The sequence below is a fragment of the Budorcas taxicolor genome, chromosome 1, assembly GCF_023091745.1.
Source record: "Budorcas taxicolor isolate Tak-1 chromosome 1, Takin1.1, whole genome shotgun sequence".
Taxonomy (NCBI): Eukaryota; Metazoa; Chordata; class Mammalia; order Artiodactyla; family Bovidae; genus Budorcas; species Budorcas taxicolor.
This window is the reverse complement of record NC_068910.1, coordinates 121,364,090-121,388,364: the sequence shown is the minus strand read 5'-3', so window position 1 is coordinate 121,388,364 and position 24,275 is coordinate 121,364,090. Positions and strand designations below refer to the sequence as shown.

Below are 24,275 nucleotides of genomic sequence, written 5' to 3'. Positions count from 1 at the left end.
CCGGGAACATCAGCTCCTGGCACCCCCGCATGGCTCTCGGACACCCTCATGGGAGCAGCCAGTGCCTTACGAGAACACCCAGAGCAAGAGATGGATGGTTTGGTGCCTAGTCATTCCACACACTCAAGTGTCTTTCATTTTTTAAAAAGTGAGATACAGAATTTTCCAATATTAAAAGAAGTGAAATACTAACCCTTCTGATATTAAATAATAAGGGCAGCAAAACATTATCTTTAGTCTTTACATATTCCTCTCTTTAAATTTAAATTAAATTTCTCATGTGATAAGGAGAAATACCTATAATTCTTATGGTTGCTTTAGTGTTTTTCCCCAAGAATTCCTTTCCTTCTCTGGAAGGATGTATTCAGTAATATCAATATTTCACCTATTATAATGCTAGAATTAAAATACACTGCATTCTATATACCACAAAATATAGCATTTATCCCTTTAAAAAATATATATTTATTTATTTATTTGGCTACACCAAATTCTGGTGTAGCCAAATAAATTAAAAAAATATATAATTCCCTGATCAGGGGTAGAACCCCAGGCCTCCTGCACTGGGCATGCAGAGTCTTAGCCACTGGACCACCAGGGAAGTCCCTTTTCTTCTTTTCCTCCACTCCCCAAATTTCCTGGCTATAATATTTCCTTAGATTTGGATCTTTCAAAATTCTTTCCATTTATGAGACACTAACCCAAAGCTTTGCGTTACATTACTTTGCCAACAAAGGTCCGTCTAGTCAAGGCTATGGTTTTCCCAGTAGTCATGTATGGATGTAAGAGTTGGACTGTGAAGAAGGCTGAGCGCCAAAGAATTGATGCTTTTGAACTGTGGTGTTGGAGAAGACTCTTGAGAGTCCCTTGGACTGCAAGGAGATCCAACCAGTCCTGAAGGAGATCAGCCCTGGGATTTCTTTGGAAGGAATGATGCTAAAGCTGAAACTCCAGTACTTTGGCCATCTCATGAGAAGAGTGGACTCATTGGAAAAGACTCTGATGCTGGGAGGGATTGGGGGCAGGAGGAGAAGGGGACGACCAAGGATGAGATGGCTGGATGGCATCACGGACTCGATGGACGTGAGTCTGAGTGAACTCCAGGAGATGGTGATGGACAGGGAGGCCTGGCGTGCTGCGATTCATGGGGTCGCAAAGAGTCGGACACGACTGAGCGACTGAACTGAACTGAACCCAAAGCTAAGCATACCTTGCCGATATTGCTTTCTCTCTGTCTCTGTCACTCCTTTTGGGGGGGGAAGGGGAGAAGCAAATGATTCAAAACTTTGTAAAGAAATTCTATATACATGATGATAATTTACCACCAAAATATTTTAAAATCCATCATCCTTTTGCACTCAAGGAACAATACATCATTTATCAGATTAGCAAATCAGAACCTAGAGAGATCTGTGATCTGCTTCAAGTAGCACAGTTAGCTGTCAGGTAAGGCCCAGACAGCTCCTGTCCTTAGCCTGTGACTTCACTGCAACAGAGGAAAATTTGTTTGATGGTCATCATACAGTTAGTCATTTTCACTTGAGACAGTCGCTCAATGGACATTATTAAACACTGGATGTTCCTTGGGTTGAAATCATAATGGTTCTCAGCCAATTGAAACAGAACAAAAAAAGAAAAAAATCAAAATTGAAAATATGTCTACTATTTCCCAAGGTATTTATTCAGCCAACACTAACTGAATGCCTACTATGTGCCAAGATTTCTGCTGAATGTGGAAACCAAAAGATAATTAGCATCCTCCTTGACATTTAGGAATGTGCCAAGTAATTATTGTAGAAAAAATTTTATACTGCAATGTGATCAGTGATACAAGAGAAAAAAGTATCAACTTCCATGGAAACATGAAAGAAAAACACTCTCAAAGGAGAAATTTTCATGAGTTTCCAACTTAAGTTTGAGCTTAAATGGTGAGGAGACTTTCTCCAGGCTAAGGTGGGAGGGGGTAGGGAAAGGTAAAGACATTTTGCAATGCTAGACACTCTGAACGCTCAGTTATGCACAGGTTGAGGGAATACACGAATGAAAGGAAGAACTGACTCTAGACAGTGGTGTGCTGATAAATCAGCTCTCTGGAGGAAAACAAAACCCTGATAATGCAACAAATTGTCAATTTATGTGGTGGAAATACTCCCACTGTGGCCAATTTCATACTACCAACATGACATCACTGATCACAGAGTTAGGAGGTGTGCACCCAGCTCTTGCAACTGGTTTGAGTCAACTCCAGCTCACTGTTAACTGTAGAGTACTCTGTAAGGATCTGTGGAGTGAATAAGCATATAAATAAAAGAAACAACAGATGACATGATGCCAGGGCTAGAACCGATATGGTCAAAGGCACAGAAATCTGAGAATTCATCGCCCTCTCAATGAATAAGAAGCTCTGGGAGGTGTAGCAGGACAGCATGAATGCAGAGTTGGGCTGGATCTAGAATGCCAGGCTCTGAGGTCTGACTTTTCTTAAAAGGTAGCAAGGCATCATCACAAGCTCTTGAAGGAGCACTATAACTAGATTTATAGTTTAGATGCACCTTTGGCCATAATCCCATAAGACCACTTTTGCTTGCCTCGAAGTATGAACACAAATATGAATGGCTAAATCTTTACAAGCAATCCTAATGACGTTTGGAGTCAACCAACAGAGGTAAACCCATTTTGAAGCACAGTATACGTGTGAAGTCAAGTGCAAAGAAATAAAGGAGAAAATGGATTAGATGGTGTGTGACTGGCTCAAGTCACTGCAGACAAAGAAAGTACTTTCAAAGACCACCAGGACACTCAACCCTCTTCTGTATTGTAGCTCTTTTCGTTTCAGAAATTTGGGCTTGTACATATACATTGCCTCAGATTGATGGTTTTACTTTTTGAAACAAGCAGGTGCTGTTCCAAACCAGAAACCTTCCTCAGCAGTACATCTTACCTAGAGATATTGTCAGGTGAGCAGGCAGAGATGCTGGTCTCCATGCTGTCAGAGCTGTCTAGGCTCAGAGTATCAAAGGCCTGGTCCTTGTAGCTGTGATCTGGGTAGTGGAAACTGTTCAAGTAGACATTCGACTCAGAAGCTGTGCGGTTGTAAAACTCAGAAGACTTCTGCCTTTGTCCTTCACTCATCTGTTGGTGATTATATCCTAAGGAGAGAGCCATAAATATGTTCGTATGCCTCATTTTTTCAGTCTTAGATCTTCTAAGACTCTCAAACCAGCAACCCAAAACATCTGCCTATGAAACTGGGGCCTTGGTCTAATTTGTTTTGAAGCCAAGAAGATCAAAGAAACGGCATCATGCTCAGGGCAAGCATGAGTTTCAAAGAAGTGGACTTGTGAGTGATTTTTTTTAATTTTTTATTGTCAGCAGTTCACTTGACACTTTCCTATGCCATTTCTACATCTCAGCACAATGGAGAATAATACATCAACACACACAGAAACCCACACACAAAACCAAAATAGAAACATAATTCAAACCCCAAATCCTCTAACAATAGCTGAGTTTAAGCAAAGCACGATGACTTCTTATGACAAGTGACACGAGGCTCTTAGGGTGGTCACTTCTTCAGTTGTATTCTAGTTTCAAAGGTACTTGATCTGGTCATAAAACAGCAAGTAGATAATCTAGGTGTAGGACCTGAGAAACTTGTATCTTACTCATATCACTAACATTTTTACATTGGTTAATGTTTCAACTGCACATTTTTCTCATTCTTTTTTTTTTTCTTTCTCAAATCCCCCTGTCTGCCAATTACTCATTTAAAACACTCAGAATCAACAATCCTTCCAATAGTTGTGATCAGCCTAATTAGGATATTTTTAGCTCTCTTCCTTCTTCTGCCTTAACCACCAGCCTTCAACTAGTTGGTGATAAGCGTATGGAAAAGTAGGGATCATATCCACAGGAGCAAAAGTGCCTCTATTAAGAGGGGCTTTCCTTACCCTGGTACCTGGTTAGTTGGCACACCAGGCCACAGCCTTTACTTTGTGTTATTCTATGGCTTTCTTCTGGTAGCTGATTTTGGGTATCACAAATCAAATTATCTTTATTTTAATTCTCTGTTTACCATGTACTCAAGAATCAGGAGTCCTAGTGATAAACGAAGCCCTCAATTCATTAAAATATGTTCTTTAGCCAGTACAATAGCTCACAATCACTTTCTCCCAGATCAAATGTACTGCCATGCCTGTTAAGACTATATATTTGGACCATCTGGATTTTCCCTGTTTTCTTGTACCCTACCTACCTTTCTATGAGGTTTTTAATTAGTAATGAAATGACCAAAAAAACAGGCCAGAGGGTAAAAGAAGGCAAGTGATTCCAAACCGCTTCCTCAGCTGTTGATTAAACATTTTCATTTAAAAACAGATGCCACATCTGTGATGCTTCAACAAAACATTATAGATCAAAACTAAACCTGTAAAATGATTTGAATTCCATGAGGGGTTTGCATGCCACTAGTATTTAGAGCAGTTTTAGATATCGAAGTTAAAATATGTTAGTTTAGGTTAAGGCATTTCTGGGAAAATAAGTTTCCTTAATGTAAGAGATAATCATAAGTTATAAATACACACACATATGTAAAAACTACATATCACTTTGCTAAGGAAAGATGCAAAACATAAAAGCACACCATGAGGCTTTAGAGAGAACAGCATCAGCTGTAATGATTAATGCATAAAGCATTACAAAGGCCAGCGCATTCATAAACACGGAGCTTGTGCCTGTTTTTTTCAATCTTAAACATGGCAAAATAATTCATTGCACAAATATTTACCTTTGACACTTGAACTTTTGGAATTACTAACTGCTCCTTTTAAATTGTTTCCAATTATTCATTATGGAAAAGGGAGGGACAAAAAATACCAGAGATTATTTGAAAAGGTCACACATGTATCTTGCTTTACACTTTCAAAAAAGCCTTGTTGGCAAAGAGAACTTCATGCTGGCACCCATAACATGGAAGGCATTTCCTTGTTTTAGTATGAAAACCAAATCCCTAAAGGACAACCCTGTCATTTAAAACACAAGAATCGTCTCCTTGGTGATGACATGGGTCACAACCTCTCTTCCCTTCAGTTTTTTCATGATAAGGAAAGCTACTTCCTGTAATGCAATTATGTAAGTATGTCCTGCTCCTTAGATAGTCCAGGATTTTTTTCCTAACTGTATCACAGAATAAGAAAATGAACTTACCACCTTCAGGGGAGGTAGACGGTAAACTAAAATGACTCCAAAATTTTCAAATGTGGGCACAAGGGGCTGCCATGTTACAGTGTTAGGACTGCAGATGTAAATTCCCTAGGTCACCTCACCATGTGTTTTACCTTATTTCTTTGCTCTGTGTCTCAGAGAACCTTCTATCATTCTGGTGATAGGATAAAACTCGGAATTTTCAACTTAAATGAAAAAGGCTGCTGCTAACAAGGAGCTTCCATGGCAGGATTTTAGTTTCCTGTGGCTCCAATATGAATGGGAACATCCACCTTATGCAGCCCCTCCTTTCCCCCCAACCAGCAACACTTTACTGATCACGACAAACTCACCTGTCACCTGGCTTAGCCTCCTCCCTCCTGAGCAATTCCAAAAAAACAAGTGATCCCTGAAATTACAAATAAGGGTATGGACCTCCCCTTTGTGATCCTGGAACGGCACCAGCGTGATTCCTAGGAGCTGGTTTTGGGCTCCAGGCTCTGGCCTGGCCATTTAAAGGTACAGATACTTTCAACAGAAGGACACCATCGGGGCTCAGGAGACGGAGGAGGGTCCCCTGGCAGGAGGGCCAAGGACGACTGCTGGTACAATGAAGTAGCACCAGAAGAGGTGTGAGCCGGATTAAGCCTCCACTCAAGTGTAGGTCATCAGGGAGGGGGCCATATATGTCCTGTTCAGCACAGAATCCCATTTGTTTAGTACTCAGATGTCACAATATAAAAGGTCACTGAGTGAATTCATAAATTTCAAATATACTAGTGACTAAATAAGGAAATGCAATGCATCTACTATTTCAGGTGGGGCAAAGTAAGTGGATTGGGGAAACATGAGACTTTCCTAAATCCCTGAGACTGCTTGGTTTCTGTTTTTCTTTTTAAATTATGTGGCAAGAATAATATTCAGCAGTGGGACAATCTCTAAAGAGTAAAAAGGGCCTTGTAAATACTCTAAATCCTTCTTGACTGGACAGGAACGGCTGTCTGAATTGGGTATTTTACAAAGTTTATAAAGTAAGACCTGGTAATATCTGAGGCTGGTCGCTAAGCATAGCACATACATGGAACCCAAATCAACTCAACATTCTTCACTGTCCCAGAAGAGCCAATAGGTTGGATGTGCAAGGCCCATTTATTATTATTATTTTTAAAATACCATTCTCTGTGAATTCTGGCTAATCGTACCTGAACAGTCCTGTGTGAGTTAGCCACGGTGGGATATATAATCTTGCTGATGTTTTCTAAATGTGTCTTATATACCTTAAAATGGTTATCTGGGCCTTAATACAGAAAACGCAATGACCTAAATTTGTAACCTGGATTTAGGAGGATAAAATTAATCAGTATTTCTGACAATTTCTCACCTGCTGAGAAATTCATTCTTCCTAACCATAGTCCGCAGCCGGAAGATGAACGTGCAGGACAAGTCAGGAATGAGGAGAAGAATGATAGAGAAAGGGAAAAAGATACAAGATCAAAAAGGATGACAAGGGGACAGGAAAAACACACCCTTCCAACATGCAGTCATTGACAGTGTTAGTAACAGTACCAGCTTGACAAGGGAAGATAGTCATATTTTTAGATTAAATTTGAGTTTATAGAGAAGAATTCAAGAAGTTAACAAAACAAAAACAAGCTTCTGATACATGCACACAGTCAAAAAACGATTTGTTACAGGGAAAAAAAAAGAGAGAAACCATCACACATGTTCAACCAGAAAACAGGGAGAATAAAAACAAGATTATATCTATAAAATAATTCTTTATTCCAAGAAGATGCTAACAAATAGCTTTTTAAAGTTAAGGTTTGTAATATGCCATTCGATGATTTGAGGCACAGTTCATCCAACTTTATAACAAATCAGTTCTGTAATGTCCTGCATTACTATCACCTAGCCACATAGGAATCATTTGTTCTAGCCAGTCATTTAGACAGTTCCTCACTCTATACTGGGTTCAGTCCCTGGGTTGGAAAGATCCCCTGGAGAAGGGAAAGGCTACCCACTCCAGTATTCTGGCCTGGAGAATTCCATGGATTGTATAGCCCATGGGGTCGCAAAGAGACACAACTGAGTGACTTTCCCTTTCACTCTATAATAGGTTTTAAGGCTTAAATGGAATACTAGGATCCTCCTAAATCCTTCCATCCTCTCACATAGGCCTGCTTTATTTATACCTGTCCTCTATAAAGGAGAAACAGCATATCTTATACTTAGCCTATACACAGTACAAGCCCACTCTTTGCTTTATCTAGATCCTGAGTCTTATGAAGCAACACTTCCGAACCACTCGTGTTTCCTGCATGATCTGACCTTGCAATAAAAAATCGAGACAAAGAGGGTCATGCAGCTGCCTGTGAATGAACAGCAGCTGCACGCAGCATTGTGTTTTTAGCAAACGTGCAACAATTCCCCTCTATTGTGTAAAAGAAATAATCATTAGACTAAAAATCCACCATTGTACAGTGTTAAATCTGATCATTTCTTAAAGATGACATGACAATGATCTTTCACTACTTGCTGGAAACAAAAACACCACACAGGGAGGTTGTCATACCTTTCTTGGACTTTCCTGCATTGAACAGAAGAAAAAGGACAAAGATTTCATTCATTCTAAAGCTTACAAAGGGATGGTTCACAAGTTGTACAAAAGCCAATAACCATTTCAACTTTAAGAGTTGAGTTCCTGGGCTCTTCGCTTTAAATTCTGCTCTCACAGATCTTTGTTTGCATGACTCACACTGTCAGATCTATCACAAGAGTGCTTATGGAAGGAAGGCTTATACTCACACCATTGTCCTTGATGCATCCATTATGAATAAGCAGCAAAAAAACAGTTCATTTAAGTTAATGGTATAAGTCGTGAAAATGATAAGGTCTATTTCATTTGAGTTAATGAAAAATGTGCAAGGTCCAATTTTTTCAAAACCATAGACTTTTTACTTGGTTAGTTTACTTTGCTATTTTAATGGCACCACCAATTGATGGTGAAACAATTCTAAATGAAATTATGATTCATCCTTCCTGGTCCTTGTGGGCCACCTGTATGGGTTTAGTAGAAAATCCTGCCGATTTTTATGGTCCGTTGTAGCTCTAAAAACTGCAATCCCTACCCACTTCTCCTCTGGGTGAGGGAGCCAAAGGCGGCAGGCTGGCCTTGTAAGATACATCACAATCTCTTACATCAACACACACCTTATGCTTCTCTATTTCTTTGGGAACTGTCTCATCATCACCACATGAAACTGTTTAAGAGGAACACCAGGTGGAATACCACTCAGTCTGCAGTCTGAGGCTGCAGACTTCTGGGATGCACAAAAGACCTACCAGCGAAGAACAGGAGCACAAAAGACAGGTCAAAGACAACAGATTTGGCAGAGGGTACCTAATGTGACCTAAGGGAATTGGCTCAGCTTTTTCTCCATGAACCTAACATGGGGGATCCCATTATTTGAGGGGAACACAGATGAGAAAAACAGAGATCAAACACCCCTTCAGTTTCACCACATTCTCACAAGAATCCTCTTAAACAATATTGTTTACAGCCCTTCATTTTTACAAATCTATTTGGTATACAGGTCTAGTTTTTCTTACTCTATTTTAAGAGAAAAACTTTCAACATAAAGTATGTGTTGTGGCCAATCTGAACTTTGACGTCTTCAGCCCGTGGGAAAAATAGTCAAAAAGAAGTCTATAAATATCACAGAAAAATGTTTTGACAGAAAACAGACTTGACCCACAAGTGAACAGTAATAAGTGAGAGCCAAATATACTCATTTATGTTTAATTATTTATAAACTATGGGGTACTTTTAGTTTAAGAAATTATGACAAAAGAGAAGTTAAGTCAAATGTATTTTATTAAAATAAATAAAACCTCTCATACTATAAACCACTTTTATGAATACCATAGCCTCTGTTAACTCTTAAATCACACTGGTAATGATATGAAATCCTCTTTCAAGAATACATATATGTATGTACATCTCACTTAGCCACACACACATACACATTATGTATACATGCATATATATATACCAGTATATAAACGTATTTCTGATGGTAATAGTGATTATTCTCTGGTGACATTAGCAAAGATGCCGAGCAGTCAGAACTGCATCCTAGCCACCTTAGAGGGAAGAGCTTCAAAATGAAAGCATTGATAGGAAAGATGTCTATCATCCTGTCAGCATCCTGGGCACACCTCCAACACTGCATTTTCCACATTTGATTGAAATTATCAGTTATGTTTCTGTCTTCCTCATGAGGCTAGGTATTTCAAGGGCAAGGATCATGTCATTTATTTGCATTTTTGCTACCTAGCACCATACCTGCTCAAAAGTCAAGGCCAATATAAGTTGACCTAAAGCCCCATTTTAACACAATAAATCTAATCTTCTCTACAAGGAGCTCACCTCTGGAACTGCCTTAGAGTATTTTCTTCCAGCCACACACAGACTGCTTGAGAATCCCATTAGAAATGCAATGTATTATTTCAAAGAAATAGAGCATGCTGAGAATCCAAGTCTACCTGAAACCTAACAACCACATAAAAGTTCAACCCACATTAGAAGGCCTAAAGGAAAGTCTGCGCTGGGCCACTAATTCTGTGTGTTTGCTCAGTGAATCTTTAGCTCAATGAGTCATTCCTGCAGTGGAAGAGTGGCTCAGCCACAAACCAGGAGAGCGACTTAGCTAAGTGGGTGGTAATCTGTCAGAATCTCAGGGGTCTTTTTTTTCTTTCAATCAGATAAGGTTAGTAATTCTCAAGGGGCCTCTCTGAATGGAAAATTCCACTGCATTTATAAAAAGTGCAATGGGAATATACCAGCCACGTGTGCATACAGGAAAACTTATCTCAGTACAACAATAAGATTTATATATACATTCTCCCTCTAAGGAGACACATAAAGAGTAAAGCTGACTGAATCACTTTGCTGTAGAGCAGAAATTAATACAACACTGTAAACTATATATACATCAATACAATTTAAAAAATAAAAATTAAAAAGTGGCATTTAGGACTTTGGTTGATCCCCTGTCTAATGACCCCCAATTCTGTTCTGATTCCCCCTCCTTGAGAAATTCTAATGCTTGACAAAGGGCATGACCCAGACTCACAAGATACCTACCTCTGAGCATCCTCCGAGATTCTGAGTCTTTGGTCATGGTTGCTAGCGAGTGGGGGAGCACGCTGCCACAGCTGTTGCTCTGTCCCAGGGGCAGGTGGCCCTGTGAGAACCAGGAGGAAACAATTCAGGCAAGCTACAAGCCCAATGGTCCTTTCGGACACAGCCACATCGCTGTTTGCCTAACTCCTAATTAAGCGCAGAAGGCAGGTCTTTGCAACCAATGTATTGATGCTAAATGGTACAGACCAGTTGCTGTCACTCCCCCAGAGATTCGCAGCAGCCTCAGCATCACAGCCATTCCTCCACAGGGAGCAGTTGCAGAAGTGAAGACAGATGGGGAAAACACTGTCTAGAACCACCTTCGAGAAAAACTCAAAAGTCCTTCATGCGCCAGGGGCAGAGAGCAGAGGCAGGGCAAGGATGCATGCATGTCATGCACAAGGACAGAGGAGATCCACACACTCTTCAGGGGCACCAGCTTGCATCTGCTCCTGGTGATCAGGTGGGCTAAACACTGGAGAATCCTACTAACTGTCCCAGTGGTTTTAGCACCCTTCAAAGTAACACAATCTTAGTGTAAAACATTCTGGGAACACCAGTTTATAAAATAGATAAAAAGAAACAAAGTTATTCTGATTAAGAGCAAGAGAAGAACTCCAACTTCTGTCCCACTCAGAGCCTCCTTCTCTCTTGCCCTTGCCTTCATCCTGCCACGACTCTTCAGGCAAGCTAGCAGAACAGGAGCAAGGGCAACTCAGGCATCAGACCACGTGGGTTCACATTCTAGCTTCAATGCCAACCAGCTGAGGACACATGGGCCACTCACCTAGCTTCTTTCCAATTCAGTTTTCCATGTGTACGATGGAGATACTAATTAGTATTAATACCTCTACTGCAGGGTGTTGAGTTTTACAGTGAAACGATACACCTAAAAGGCGTAGCCCAGTGTCAGGTTCCAAGAAACGATCCAATAAATATTGGTTGCTAATACTCCTAGAATCCAGAGCCTACATCCTCCAATTTCCAGATCTAGGATGCAGCCTGGGAGTGTGTCATGGAAGTGAATGCCGCTCACCACTTGTGTGGTGGTGGCAGAACACACCCTGGACCAGGTGCCTTGGTCCCAGAGCATACAATTCCAAACGTCCTCTGAACAAGATAGAAAGTGCAATTCAGTTATGATGTCTGCCCAACAAGCAAACTTAATAATCTATTATTGAGCATTTTCTTTAAGGCCTTTGCATGTCAGTCAATGTAAGGACAGAAAGACTCACTGATGGTGAGGCTCGTGACTCTCCCCATGTCCTACCTTTGGGGCGGTGCTTCTCCCCATAGTAGCGCTGCTGAAATGTGGGGATATGGAAGGTGTGGTTTTCTTTCGAGGCAAAGTGTCACTCAGATAGAGGCCTTCCTGGTGCTGTTTTTTCCTTTCTTCCAGGCTTCTAAAATGCTTTAGATGCAAATGTAAAGCAGAATAGCAAAACTTGACTAATTGAAACAGATCACTAAAGAAATTAAGAAGTATGCATTTATAAGAAGCTTTGGAATTTTAACACAGACTAGAAAAAATTATTCAACTTCTACTCATGTTCGCCAAGAGACTTGGGCTAACATTTGGTAAGATACACAGACATGAGAAGAATTTATTACTGAAAATTTCAGAAAAATCCACCTGTCACTTTGACGGTAGTGCCAGCTGCCTTGGGGGCCTCAAGACAACTTACAAGTTATCATGATGGTTGCCATGTGGATGGAGGAACAGTCAGTGGACAAAGCATAAGTAGTTTCCCCCTTTGTCTGGACAGTTCTGTGTGATGGCACAGATCCCAGAGTGAGGACAGTAAGAAATGGGAGAAGGAAGAAGATGAAGAGAAAGCATAAACAGGGAAGTTGGTTTAAAGATGGAATCATGTTTCAATCACATAAACATACTTCAAATCCACATGATGTTTCCATATAAGGCATCCTTCTAGACTGAAAAAAAGGTGTTGGCCAAGGAGCCTCCATAGCAGTCCCTCACATTTAAAAATCCTCCTGTTGACCATTTCACTTTTTTTTTTTTTTCAGATTCCTAAGGCAACATTTTACCAACTTGAAACTTACCCACATTTTTCTTGGCCTTCCCCAAAATGTCTTCGATAGGAAAGTTATTTTCTATTTAGAGGTTCTTTAGGTTGAATCATTTTAATACTAAACTCGGGCTTTTGAAATATCTAAAAATTAGTGCAACTCTGAGATATCAAATTTGCTATCAATCTTCCAACATGCCAATCATGAAGAATATCTGCACTTTAACTTAACAATTATCTATTTATGCTAGACATTTATTAACCTAAAAGTAGTGAGGAGATATGGACCTTTAACCAAAGATAATAGATAGAAAGGTAAGAGAAAGACATAACGAACCAGAGCTCACCTACTTTGGGAGGTCTATTGACTGACACCTTAGGATCTTCTGGGGCCAAATTCATGTAAGGATTTGATTATAGTTTAAAGTTTCAAATCAAAATTTTTTGGTGGTTTAGTCGCTAAGTCATGTTCGACTCTTGAGACCCCATGGACTAGCCCACCAGGCTCCTCTGTCCATGGGATTCTCCAGGCAAGAATACTGGAGTGGGTTGCCATTCCCTTCTCCAGGGGATCTTCCTGACTGAGGGATCAAACCTGGGTCTCACGCATTGCAGGCAGATTCTTTACCAACTGAGCCACTAGGGCGGTCCATGAGTATTCATAAAATGTCCTAAAAAGAGGGCAACATGTTTGGAATAAGAAATTATTTATTTTAAAATATGTAATAAAAAACTGTTGCTCTATGGACCAAATGCACTGCTTGTGATACGACTCTGGACAAGCTGCTTACCAACATTGAGTCTCAGTTCCCGACATATCAATACAGAGATAGTGCATATTTCATGGGATTGTTAGAAGGAAGAAATGAGACATTTGTAAAATGCTAAGGAAGTTTTGAATCACAGCAGAGGAATGGTGTCTACTATTATGGTTTCAATAATGTGTAAGGAAAATATTTTGTGTTGACATAGCAACTTTGTATACCATGGATTTTATGGAAATAATTATTATGATTTTGAAAAATACCTGAAGTTGCAATATTTTGATTGAATGGGAACTGAAGCATGAGGATGTGAAACTAGCTTCAACATATCAAAAGCCAGGAGAGGACAATCAAGGCCTCAAGCTCTCTAACAATCCCCACACTCTTAAGTGAAGTTGCTCAGTCGTGTCCGACTCTTTACGACCCGTGGACTGCAGCCTACCAGGCTTCTCTGTCCGTGGGATTCTCCAGGCAAGAATACTGGAATGGGTTGCCATTTCCTTCTCCAGGGGATCTTCCCAACCCAGGGATCGAACCCAGGACTCCCACACTGGAGGCAGACGCTTTAACCTCTGAGCCACCAGGGAAGCTAAATGCTCTTTTAAAAAAAGGAGTATGCACCTTATCTTTTTAAAAAATATCTTTGGAAAAACTGAAGAAAAGATTTCACATCAGTAAGTTTGGTGTCAAGGTAAAATTTCCAAACTCTAAATGCCAGCTCCTAATTACCTGCTGGTCCTGCTGCTGTTGCCTTCTGTGTTTCTTAGCTGGTAGAGGAGGAGGTGTGTCATTTAAAGGAAAAGAATCGACAGAAGTAGCTACGACTTCAGGCCAAGGGGCTGATGGAGGTTGAGTGACAGGATGAGAAGAAAGAGTGGAAGGAAACATACATCCAGAACAGACAGACGATCTTTGCTTTAAAGGAGAAAAAAAAAGTATTTATGTGTCCATATGAAATGAAAGAATAAGACAAAGAAATGAAATCGATAATCTCGTTGTTCTGTTTTCTTATATGTTACTCAAGGAGTCATAAATGACGGGGAGTATCTTTAAATTTAGCCTTGTGTTCAAATCCCACACTTGGATCAGTAGGAGATATTTTAATTTACTATTATTTGTCTCTCCCCAGATGTTTTAAAGCAGAAGAAAATGAAAAAAGAAATCCGTACTGTAAAACAAAATTGAATACAAAATCAAACTGGAAAGGTGCTTCAAACCAACAATTTTAGAAAGTCTCTTTGGTTTCTAAGAAAACTAGGCTGGGCTAAAACACTAAGATAGAGTTTATTCTTCTGAACTTCCTTCTCCTAGTACTCTGTACTCTGTACCATATTTCACGGTTTCAAGTATTATTATTGGTAGAGCATTACTTCCCAAATTGGTCTGTTTTTCAAACTCAGCATCACTCCAGCCCTCTGGTCAACCAGACATATCGTTGTCTCACACAGCATTGTTTTCTGTTAACCATGGGTTAATTTTTGACATGAGGAAAGCAGTGACTGAATGAAACGGCATGCCAACACACCTCTTTACTTTGTGGCTGGCTCATCAGCACAGCTGTGGTAGGCCCAGTGGCAGCAGCATCAGCATCAGCAGGGAACTGAGTGGAAGGGGGGAGATTCGTGGAACTGCCACATGACTCATTAATTTCATTTACAATGATATAGCCCTAAAAGGAGGAATTGATACATTACACATGAGGAAAGCAAGAGCTGAAGCATGCGAGAGTATTAATGCTCCAGTACAATGGAGTTAGCTCAGAGCATCACAGCCAGATATCTGTGGTATTATCAAATGTTTCATTAAGGCAATCATCAGTTATTAAAATGGATGTATGGTGCTTAATCTTGAAAAATTGTATTTCCAACATTAAAAGTAAATCTTCAGATAAAATCAAAATGACTTATTATAAATAACCCAGTATCTTTGATTTAAAAATATCCATCCACATCAGCATTCATTCTGTTGACTGAATAAGGTTATCACTACACAGCATTTAAAATAATCACACACAAAAATACATCTGAGACAGAAGATCGACAATGCAACCACTCTCTGATTGAAGAGACTTTTCCATAAATCTTTAAGATTTTCTCTTTTTCTTCTGTTGCCTGACAAACTAGAGGATGAATAAATATAGACTAAGGACTACTGACTTTTGCACTAAGACATTTACAAAGCAGTAGTTTATTTGTAATGGAATCTAGCTTTTAGGCATCTCAACAAAATGAAAATAAAAAGGACACTATTCTCCTGTGAGCCTTCCCCAGGAAGAGAAATGTACATGCTCGCCCACACACACACATACACACACACACTCTTAGGGCAAAGTTGCAGCTCAAGAGTGTTTCAGTTTAAGGCAACTTCCCTCTAGAACAGTGAATTTTCAGTTACTTTTAAATTCAATGATTCGGTTGTGGCTTCAGCTTAGAGAAAGCACCCATGAATCAAAATCTTTGAGAATTAAAATTTCTGAATTTATATTTGAGGAAAAGGCTCTTGTAAATTACCATGGAAAGTAGTTTACAGACCATTCATATTTTCACTAGATGAATAAAACAGTATGAAAAAAGAATAAAGGGTATAAATTAGCATCTCTCTTTTAAAAGTAAATTGTGTTAAATTTAATATTTGAGTTCTACTTGTCCATCAATCGTTTCAGATAGTGGCTCCAGGAAAGGTAAGATATTGTTATGCTGGTGAAGCAAAAATCCCAGATGGGAAAACAAGGTTTTCACTGAGAGTTCATAATTCTGACAAAATAGAGAAAACCAGAGTTGACTGTTCATAAATTGAAGATATCAAAATGCTGCTGAATTTAGTTCTGCACTTCAGAAAGGGACAATAGATAGTATGTAAAGTTTTATAATTTAAATTGAAGAAAGGAAGTTGAAAATTGGGTTGTCAAATTTATTTTATCTTTGATAATGAGAATGAAGAGTAGCAACTTGAGTTATTCTTTTGCTAAGTTGGTAGAATCTTTCAAAACCAAAATTTGATTCCTATATGATTCATATAATAACCTATTATAACTGTAATAACCTACTAACTGTAATAACCTAATTAATTGCTTAAAAATGTATGTCATTTTTCAAAAGTGGGACTTATTTAAAAGAGATGGATATAAATTCATCATTCTTTAAAAAAAAAGAAAGAGAATGAGACAGTTGGGGGGAGAAAGAAAGACGAGAGAAAGAAAGAAAATTGAAACCTCTTCTGAGCCAAGTCTGCTGGGCATGAGAGAACACATAGCCACGCAACAAACCTGAGAGTTGCAGACACACAAATACAGTCAAAACCCCAGTGGGCTTTCAACAACAGGAGGGCTGCAGAGAAAAAGAGGAACTCCTTAGTAGAAAGCGAAAGATCTGATTCTTCTAAGAGGTGAAGAGACCTTCAGTTCAGTTCAGTCGCTCAGTTGTGTCTGACTCTTTGCGACCCCATGAATCACAGCACACCAGGCCTCCTTGTCCATCACCAACTCCCAGAGTTCACTCAGACTCACGTCCATCGAGTCAGTGATGCCATCAAGCCATCTCATCCTCTGTCGTCCCCTTCTCCTCCTGCCCCCAATCCCTCCCAGCATCAGAGTCTTTTCCAATGAGTCAACTCTTCGCATGAGGTGGCCAAAGTACTGGAGTTTCAGCTTTAGCATCATTGCTTCCAAAGAAATGCCAGGGCTGAACTCCTTCAGAATGGACTGGTTGGATCTCCTTGCAGTCCAAGGGACTCTCAAGTCTTCTCCAATACCACAGTTCAAAAGCATCAATTCTTTGGCACTCAGCCTTCTTCGCAGTCCAACTCTCACATCCATATATGACCACAGGAAAAACCATAGCCTTGACTAGATGGACCTTAGTCGGCAAAGTAATGTCTCTGCTTTTGAATATGCTATCTAGGTTGGTCATAACTTTTTTCCCAAGGAGTAAGCGTCTTTTAATTTTATGGTTGCAGTCACCATCTGCAGTGATTTTGGAGCCCCCAAAAATAAAGTCTGACACTGTTTCCACTGTTTCCCCATCTATTTCCCATTAGACCCTATCTAATGCATTTGGAAGCCACAAGCCCTTCAAACTCATATCCAGAGTCAAACTGCACACCTTTCTACTTAAACCTATTCTTTCCCCAGTCTTCTCCATCTCAGTAACAGCTACTCACCATCCACCTCATTATTCAAACTGAAATTTTTAACAGCAGCATTCCTGACAATGCCCTTAACGTACTTCACTCCCACATCCAATCTATCAGCAAGAACTGTCAACTCTACCTCCAAAGCATTTCTGCATCTAGCTGGTTCTGTCCATCTTTCTTTCTTTGTTCAAATTCAAGTCACTAGCACCTCCAACTTATACTACAATCACTGCCACACTGGTTTTCCAGCAACTCTTCTTTATAATCCAGTAGAGCAGCTTAGGATGATCTTTAACAAATGGATCTCAAATAACGTCACCTCCCTGCTTAAAACCACTCAGTGGCTTCCCATCCACATAAAATAAACCATATTTCTTTAACATGACTCACAAGAGCCAGCCCCTGCCCACCTCACTGACATAATCTTATTCCTCTACACTCCATTCACAAGCATCCTTTATGCAGTGAATCTGCCAGCCTGTGTTCTAAATAATGGAGAGAAACTCCATAACGGAATGGTGTAATAAAGCTTTTGTGGAAACAGTTCACAAAATGCTTCCGAAGTACGTATCAGTCACACCTGTTATGTGATGAGCATTTACTTCACACACACACACACATATATATATATACACACACACACAGAAAATATTTTCTATGAAGGAATTCCTAACTTTACTGCTTTTTTAAAGCGGTTTATAAAGTGGTTTTTGCTATTACGAAAAATTTTATGCATAAGCAAGCTTTTTCTTTAGCTTTTTGAAAAAAAAAAGATCAAGAAAACTATTTCTTTCTGGTCAGGGTTCTAATTTTCCAAATTAGAGTTAAAATATTTTTACCATTATAGCAGTGTAGCTCTATAAAAAGATATTTGGGAAAAGGCGGTGACGGGGTCTTGGGAAAGATGAATGTTTGGGATAAAGAGGGTGTACAGCTTAATGTAAACAGGATTTTTCCAATTTAGGGCAAAATAACCCAGACAACACTGGGAGAAAAGGGCAGAGATGCGTGGGGGCTTTTCACATTCCAGAAGACGTAGGAAAAAGAGAAGTAGGAAAGATGAGAAACTGAGAAAGGAAAATACAAGAGGAAAGAAGAGCTATTAAGACTAGTTTGGCTTTGGATCCTAAATGTTTGAAACCCCAAAGTAACCCATATCACTATTAAGCAAAGTATTCCCCCCCCCACACACACACAGCATCTGCATCAGACATAAAGATAATCCCTGAAATTCTCAAAGCATAAATCAGGAAAGGCAGGAAAACCTCAAAGCACTGAGTGCTTTCACAAGTCACTTCAGTTCCTGTTTCCCAGTCAGCTAATCCCAGAAAACTGAGGCACATCTCCTGAGTTCTAAGGTGATAATGAGTGGACATGTAAAATCACAGCTTACCTCTTTCAGAGTATTGGGGGTGACAGGAAACCCTTTCCCCCCAGACAGGCTGGAGTATTTCTTTTCCAAATTACAAAGATTTTCCTTTTCCTGAAGGAACACAAAATCTATTAAGCTGAGTCAACTTTGTATTTTCCTGATGACTAACAATGCCACTCTTTCATGGGACTTATGGACTCTTCATATAACTTCACATAACTTTTGTGAAATGTTTCAACTGCAGCCTTTTGTCTGTTTTTTAAAATTTTATTTGTTGGTTGTTTACTATTTTTGAGTTTTGGAGTTTCTAATATATTCTGTATACAAGTTTTTTGTCATTTACTCTTTAAGAAATCTTTGTTTACTCTGAGGCCATGAAGGTATACTTGCCCACCTGTATTTTCTAGAAACTTTATCTTGCTAATTTTTATGTTTAGGCCTATAATCTGTCTCAAATTAATTTATATGCATGACATGAGGGTAAACAGTATTGAGATTCATTGTTATCCATGTTTGCCCAGTTGATCCAGCTGGACTTTCCTTTCCCTCTGGATTGTCTTGGAACCTTTGTCAAAAATCAATAGACAGTATATGTGAGTTTATTTCTGGACTCTGTTCGGTTCCTCTGATCTATATGTCTACTTGTATGCCAGCACCACACCCTCTTAAATGCTATAGCTTTACAGAAAAACTTGAAGTCAAATAGTATAAATCCTCCAACTTTGTTCTTGTTCAAAGTTATCTTGACCACGCTATGCCCTTTACATTTTCATGTGCATTCGATTCCCATCATCTGCAGTGATTACCTTCTATAATGTTGCCACGAATGCTGAAGTAGTGAATACTGACCCACTGTTCCAAAGGGAAATATAAGGTTGGGCTGCTGTGGGCATCTGGTCACAATATTTTCATCAACTGATCACTACATAACTGTCTTAACGTGTGTTTCCATTTAAAGACATCTTATTTAATAGACAAGGTTGATTATGAACATTAAACTCACAGCCAACAGCACTATAGTTCCTGCCTGAAAGCTGTTTATCTAACAGATGTATTTTCACCATGAGGCACATCACAACCGTCCTGCCCTTAGAACACCAGCCAATACTTTAGCACTTGTGAGGCATTTTAAACAGCAAAATCACCAATGAAAAGCACAAAAACATGAAGACATGGCACCAAATGGTCTCCAAAAAGGACATTTGTTTATAGAAGGAGAGCAAAACAAGCAGGCAAGAGCAACCTCAGCTGAGAATATGAATGTCCATTGGGTGACTCAAAATTTTCACTGTTCTGTGCTCACCTGTCCATCCGTGACTGCATGACAAGTATTGATTGCAGGGTTACAAAGGTTAGTGATTAGGTAGAGTCACAAATATGGACCCCGTGAATAATGAAGATCAACTTCAAATTTTAGCGTCACTGGAATTTTTATTGGGGTTGAGGTGTAGCTATACGTCAATTTGGGAAAACAAAAATCTTAAGACATAGTTTTTACAACAGAATTATATATTTTAATGAGGAGATCTTATTTCTACTTTGTGCTTATCCATTAAAAATCTATCACTAAGAGATTTTTTTTCTTTTTTTGCTAAAATTTCAGCAACTACTTAAATATTATATGTTGTACAATCTAATTGAAGCTGTGCCTTTGAATCTTGTGCGCAAAAGGTGGTGGGGAGCCTAATAGCACCAGATTTCACCCCCAGAGTAGAGGATAGCGTTGGAAAGTCCAGCTTCAACTGGCAACGTCCAGGCGCTGCAGAAGCAGGAGGAGGGGAACTGGCAGGGATTCATGTGGGCTGCAGAGGCACTGTAAGTGAACTCATGATTGCATGTGAAGGGCCAGTTTTCTCTTCTCAACCTGAAAATGGCTAAGCTGTAAAGATGGGAATGAGTGCTCCAACTCCATTTCTTCTAGATGGGACCATGGCGCAGCATTGTCTTTAATCCATCATTTGAGATTTGTTCTCTGCTGCACTCCACTCTGAGTCCATCTCATGTTTTCATGATCCCAAGTGTCCCATTTCTAAGTGGCCTGCATGCAAGGCCCAGTCCTGAGACTAGCCCCATCAACTTCAAGTTTTTGTGTCTTATCCCTGAAATTAAGAGTTTATGTCAGAAAATTAGGCTGTAGTTTGGACAAAATAAACCCTTTACATGGAGCATGTTAGAAGCTGGGTGGATGGCGACACAGTCCCTGTGATGAGGATGACCTTGCCACACCCACATGGGGCATTCACCCCACTGATTAAGCCAAAATCCAATGTGGCATTTGCCAAGAAGACCCATATGCAAATAATTAGAGTTCAAAACACCAAAGCAACTGAGCCAAAATGTCTGAGAGCAGTAAAAAGAGCAGAATACGTTTAACCTATTTGATGAAAAATAAGATTTTTTTTTAAGAAGAAAATCAGAAAACATACAGATTACCCATAGTTTGGATTCTCACGCTGTGGAAAAAACATGAAGAAAATGTCTTTGCTTATTTCTGAATTACAGTTAATCATTCAGAGCATCAGTTTATTAATGTGGAAGATTAAATAAAGATGTATATAGAAAAGCCTTCCTTACATTATAATTCATTCATTAAAAGGCAGTTAGTTCGATGGAAGCTACTTTCCCTGAACTGGAACCTGTATTTTGCTCTCACCAGTACTGAAAGGAAATACTTACTCTCTGCAGCATCATTATTAAATTATTCTTTTCTTTCACAAAATGATCTTGTTCTCTTTGAGCCTGCTGGACAATGTGATTAGCTTGCTTTTTCAATGCAGAAATTTTTTCCTGGAGGGAAAAAAATCAACCATAGAAAGATGTACATTAGACACCTAAGGGTTTGCTGTCTGTCCTGGAAAAGGGAGAAGTGTTTATAACTAGAAGTGCAGTGACCATATTTCATTGACATTAGGTGTGGTTAGTCACTCAGTCGTGTCTGACTCTTTGTGACCCCATGGACTGCAGTCCACCAGGCTCCTCTGTCCATGGGGATTCTCCACTCAAGAATACTGGAGTGGGTTGCCATGCCTTCCTCCAGGGCATCTTCCCAATCCAGGGATCGAACTCAGGTGTCCCACAGTGCAGGTGGATTCTTTTCCATCTGAGCCACCAGGGAAGCCCAAGAATACTGGAGTGGGTAGACTATCCCTTCTCCAGGGGAACTTTCTGATCCAGGAATCAAAATGGGGTCTCCTGCACCCCAGGCAGATTCTTTACCAGCGGAGTACCAGGGCAGCCGACCCAATGTTAGGTACGCAGTTATTATTATCCAGACTGTGAAGCAGTTTCTTTGAACTCACAAGCTCAAGGCTTTTCTTTACCTAAGACCAAGTGATTTGGAATCTATTTCAAGTATTCATAAGTCAATGGGAAATCTTGTTTTAGAACATAAATGAATTTCTGACTTCACCTTAGGAGACGCCTCACGGGAAGAAAAACTATGGAATTTCTTGTTTAAACTGAAAGTGTCACTTTCTCCATTGTCCTTTCCCTCAATTTTATCGGTTTACTACAGAGCACTGGGGTGAGGATTATAAATTTTGGAACAAGAGATGAATTCTGGACTCGACATCTGGGTGCTCAGGGTTGGGTGGACGCAGTCACTTGCATACCATTCCCCAAGGCTGCTTCTAATAGTAATAAGCTATCAGCCAGCTTTGAAAACTATTGGGTCTGGAAACAGAAATTCCAAAAGACTTCTCAACAAATTATTTTAAATCAAGTTACTATGATTGCAAAAGCAAGTAATTTAAAATAAATATCTAGATTTCTGATTTTCTGTACCTTGGTGTTCACATAAAAGAATCAGACATTCATACATACATCTACAGCATCAGGTAACACTGACTATACCAAGTCTCACTTTATCTAGTTTGAGCATCAGTTGGCATGCACATGGCAGCCTGCATGATCTGCCAAATGTAACAAAACACACAAAGATATTCAGATATAACAGATATATAAACAGATGGACACATGCTATAGCTATATTAACAATCACTATTGTCTCATAGCAAGGGGTATATATATTTTGACTTTCTACATTGAACAACACCTGGTAAAAATACCTTTCTAGTAACAATGTTCCGTTGATACTCAGCCACTTCACGCAGGAGCTGCTGGGTCAGGTTCTCCTTTTCCTCATCTAGACGGCTTTCACGCTCAAGCTGCTGGAATTCCAGGTCTTCAAAGTGTTTGCTCTCAACATCCAGTAGGTCGGCATCCTTTGGAGAAAAGGGAATGAAAACAAGACACACGAGAATGGCTGCGGCCTTCTTAACATGAAGAAAAAATTAATAAAAGCAGAAACTCCAAAATATTTTTCCAGTTACAACACTGACCAGGATTAGAACATGATAATCATCTCTTTGGAGTTAAACTCCAGAGTGGTGACTAGGATGAAACTGAAAGGGACTGTGGTAGCGGTGGGAGGGGGGGCATTTATTTCAGCATTGGTTTTAGAGTGTTTTTTGGCTGTAGGAATTCTTGCTTTAACTCTACCAGGTGGCTTTAAAATGGATCATGAACTATAAAAAGAATGCAACAAATAACCTAAACATTATCTGCAGACCAAAGGTGTGACATAATCTCTTGAGAAACTTATTTTTCACAAACTTCCAGATGAAATCAGACTTTAGCATAAAGACTAAATTCAATATTCCAAAGTTGCTTACTATAAAAAATAAGATTCAGTAGGATAGGGTGGGAGGTAGGAGGGAGGTTCAAGAGGGAGGGGACCTATGTATACCTATGGCTGATTCATGTTGATGTATTATAGAAACCAACACAATATTAGAAAGCAATTATCCTTCAGCTAAAAATAAATATATTAAAAAAATAAACTTAAAAAAAGATTTAAAAGTTGGCATATGTAACAGATCAGAGGTCTCTAAGGGGAATATATGTACCCCAAAAGGCATATAACACAAGGCACTGGGATGTGAGGAAGAAATATTAGACCTTCTTTATATTTATTTTTAGTTTTTCCTTTTCTTTTACAATTTCTCAATAAATGTTCTCTAATGTACATACAGGTAAAGTAACATATGTAAGATTATTTTAAATGAATATATATATTTTGAGCATGCATACAATACATATAATACATGTATTTATAACATTATATGACCTATATGTATGTACATATAGGAATGCATGCTCAAGTAATTTTAGTGAAGGGAGAAGTCATCAAAAACATTTGAAGACTGGAGTTCTTACATGGGCTTCTGTCAATCTCTTAAAATTGTTTACAAACCTTTTTACTAGAAATAGTAAGAACCACAGTGTTCATAAAGCACAAAGACTGACTCGAAAGGTTAAGCAGTGCTAGTCTAGGAATAATCTTCAAGACATATAAGAACAAACAGATATCATAAGTCAGTCTAGAAGAGTTGTTCTCCAACCTATGAGATGTCTGAAGACAGGGGTGAAACTGGACCTGAGCAGAGGCTGGTGCATGTGGTATGAATTGTTCTCCCATTTACTTAGAGAAAACAAAAAGCCTCCTGATTTTGGGAGCCTTTGACAGAACCATAAAATGTGGTATGTATAGAAGATTCTTTTTAAGTATATAATTTATGAATAATTAATGA

General features: G+C 39.3%; 1 protein-coding gene across 1 annotated transcript in view; it reads right to left on the bottom strand.

Annotated features, from left to right (window-relative positions):
- The window catches only part of PHLDB2 (pleckstrin homology like domain family B member 2), a 90,981-nt gene that overhangs the window by 15,673 nt on the left and 51,033 nt on the right, over window positions 1-24,275 (bottom strand). The window contains exons 6-12 of the mRNA XM_052651140.1: window positions 22,752-22,907; window positions 21,361-21,471; window positions 18,706-18,795; window positions 14,707-14,850; window positions 11,658-11,798; window positions 10,349-10,448; window positions 2,942-3,149 (exon numbers count right to left, since the gene is read on the bottom strand). Coding sequence (XP_052507100.1) covers window positions 2,942-3,149; window positions 10,349-10,448; window positions 11,658-11,798; window positions 14,707-14,850; window positions 18,706-18,795; window positions 21,361-21,471; window positions 22,752-22,907 — 950 coding nt within the window. The remainder of the gene's footprint in view (window positions 1-2,941; window positions 3,150-10,348; window positions 10,449-11,657; window positions 11,799-14,706; window positions 14,851-18,705; window positions 18,796-21,360; window positions 21,472-22,751; window positions 22,908-24,275) is intronic.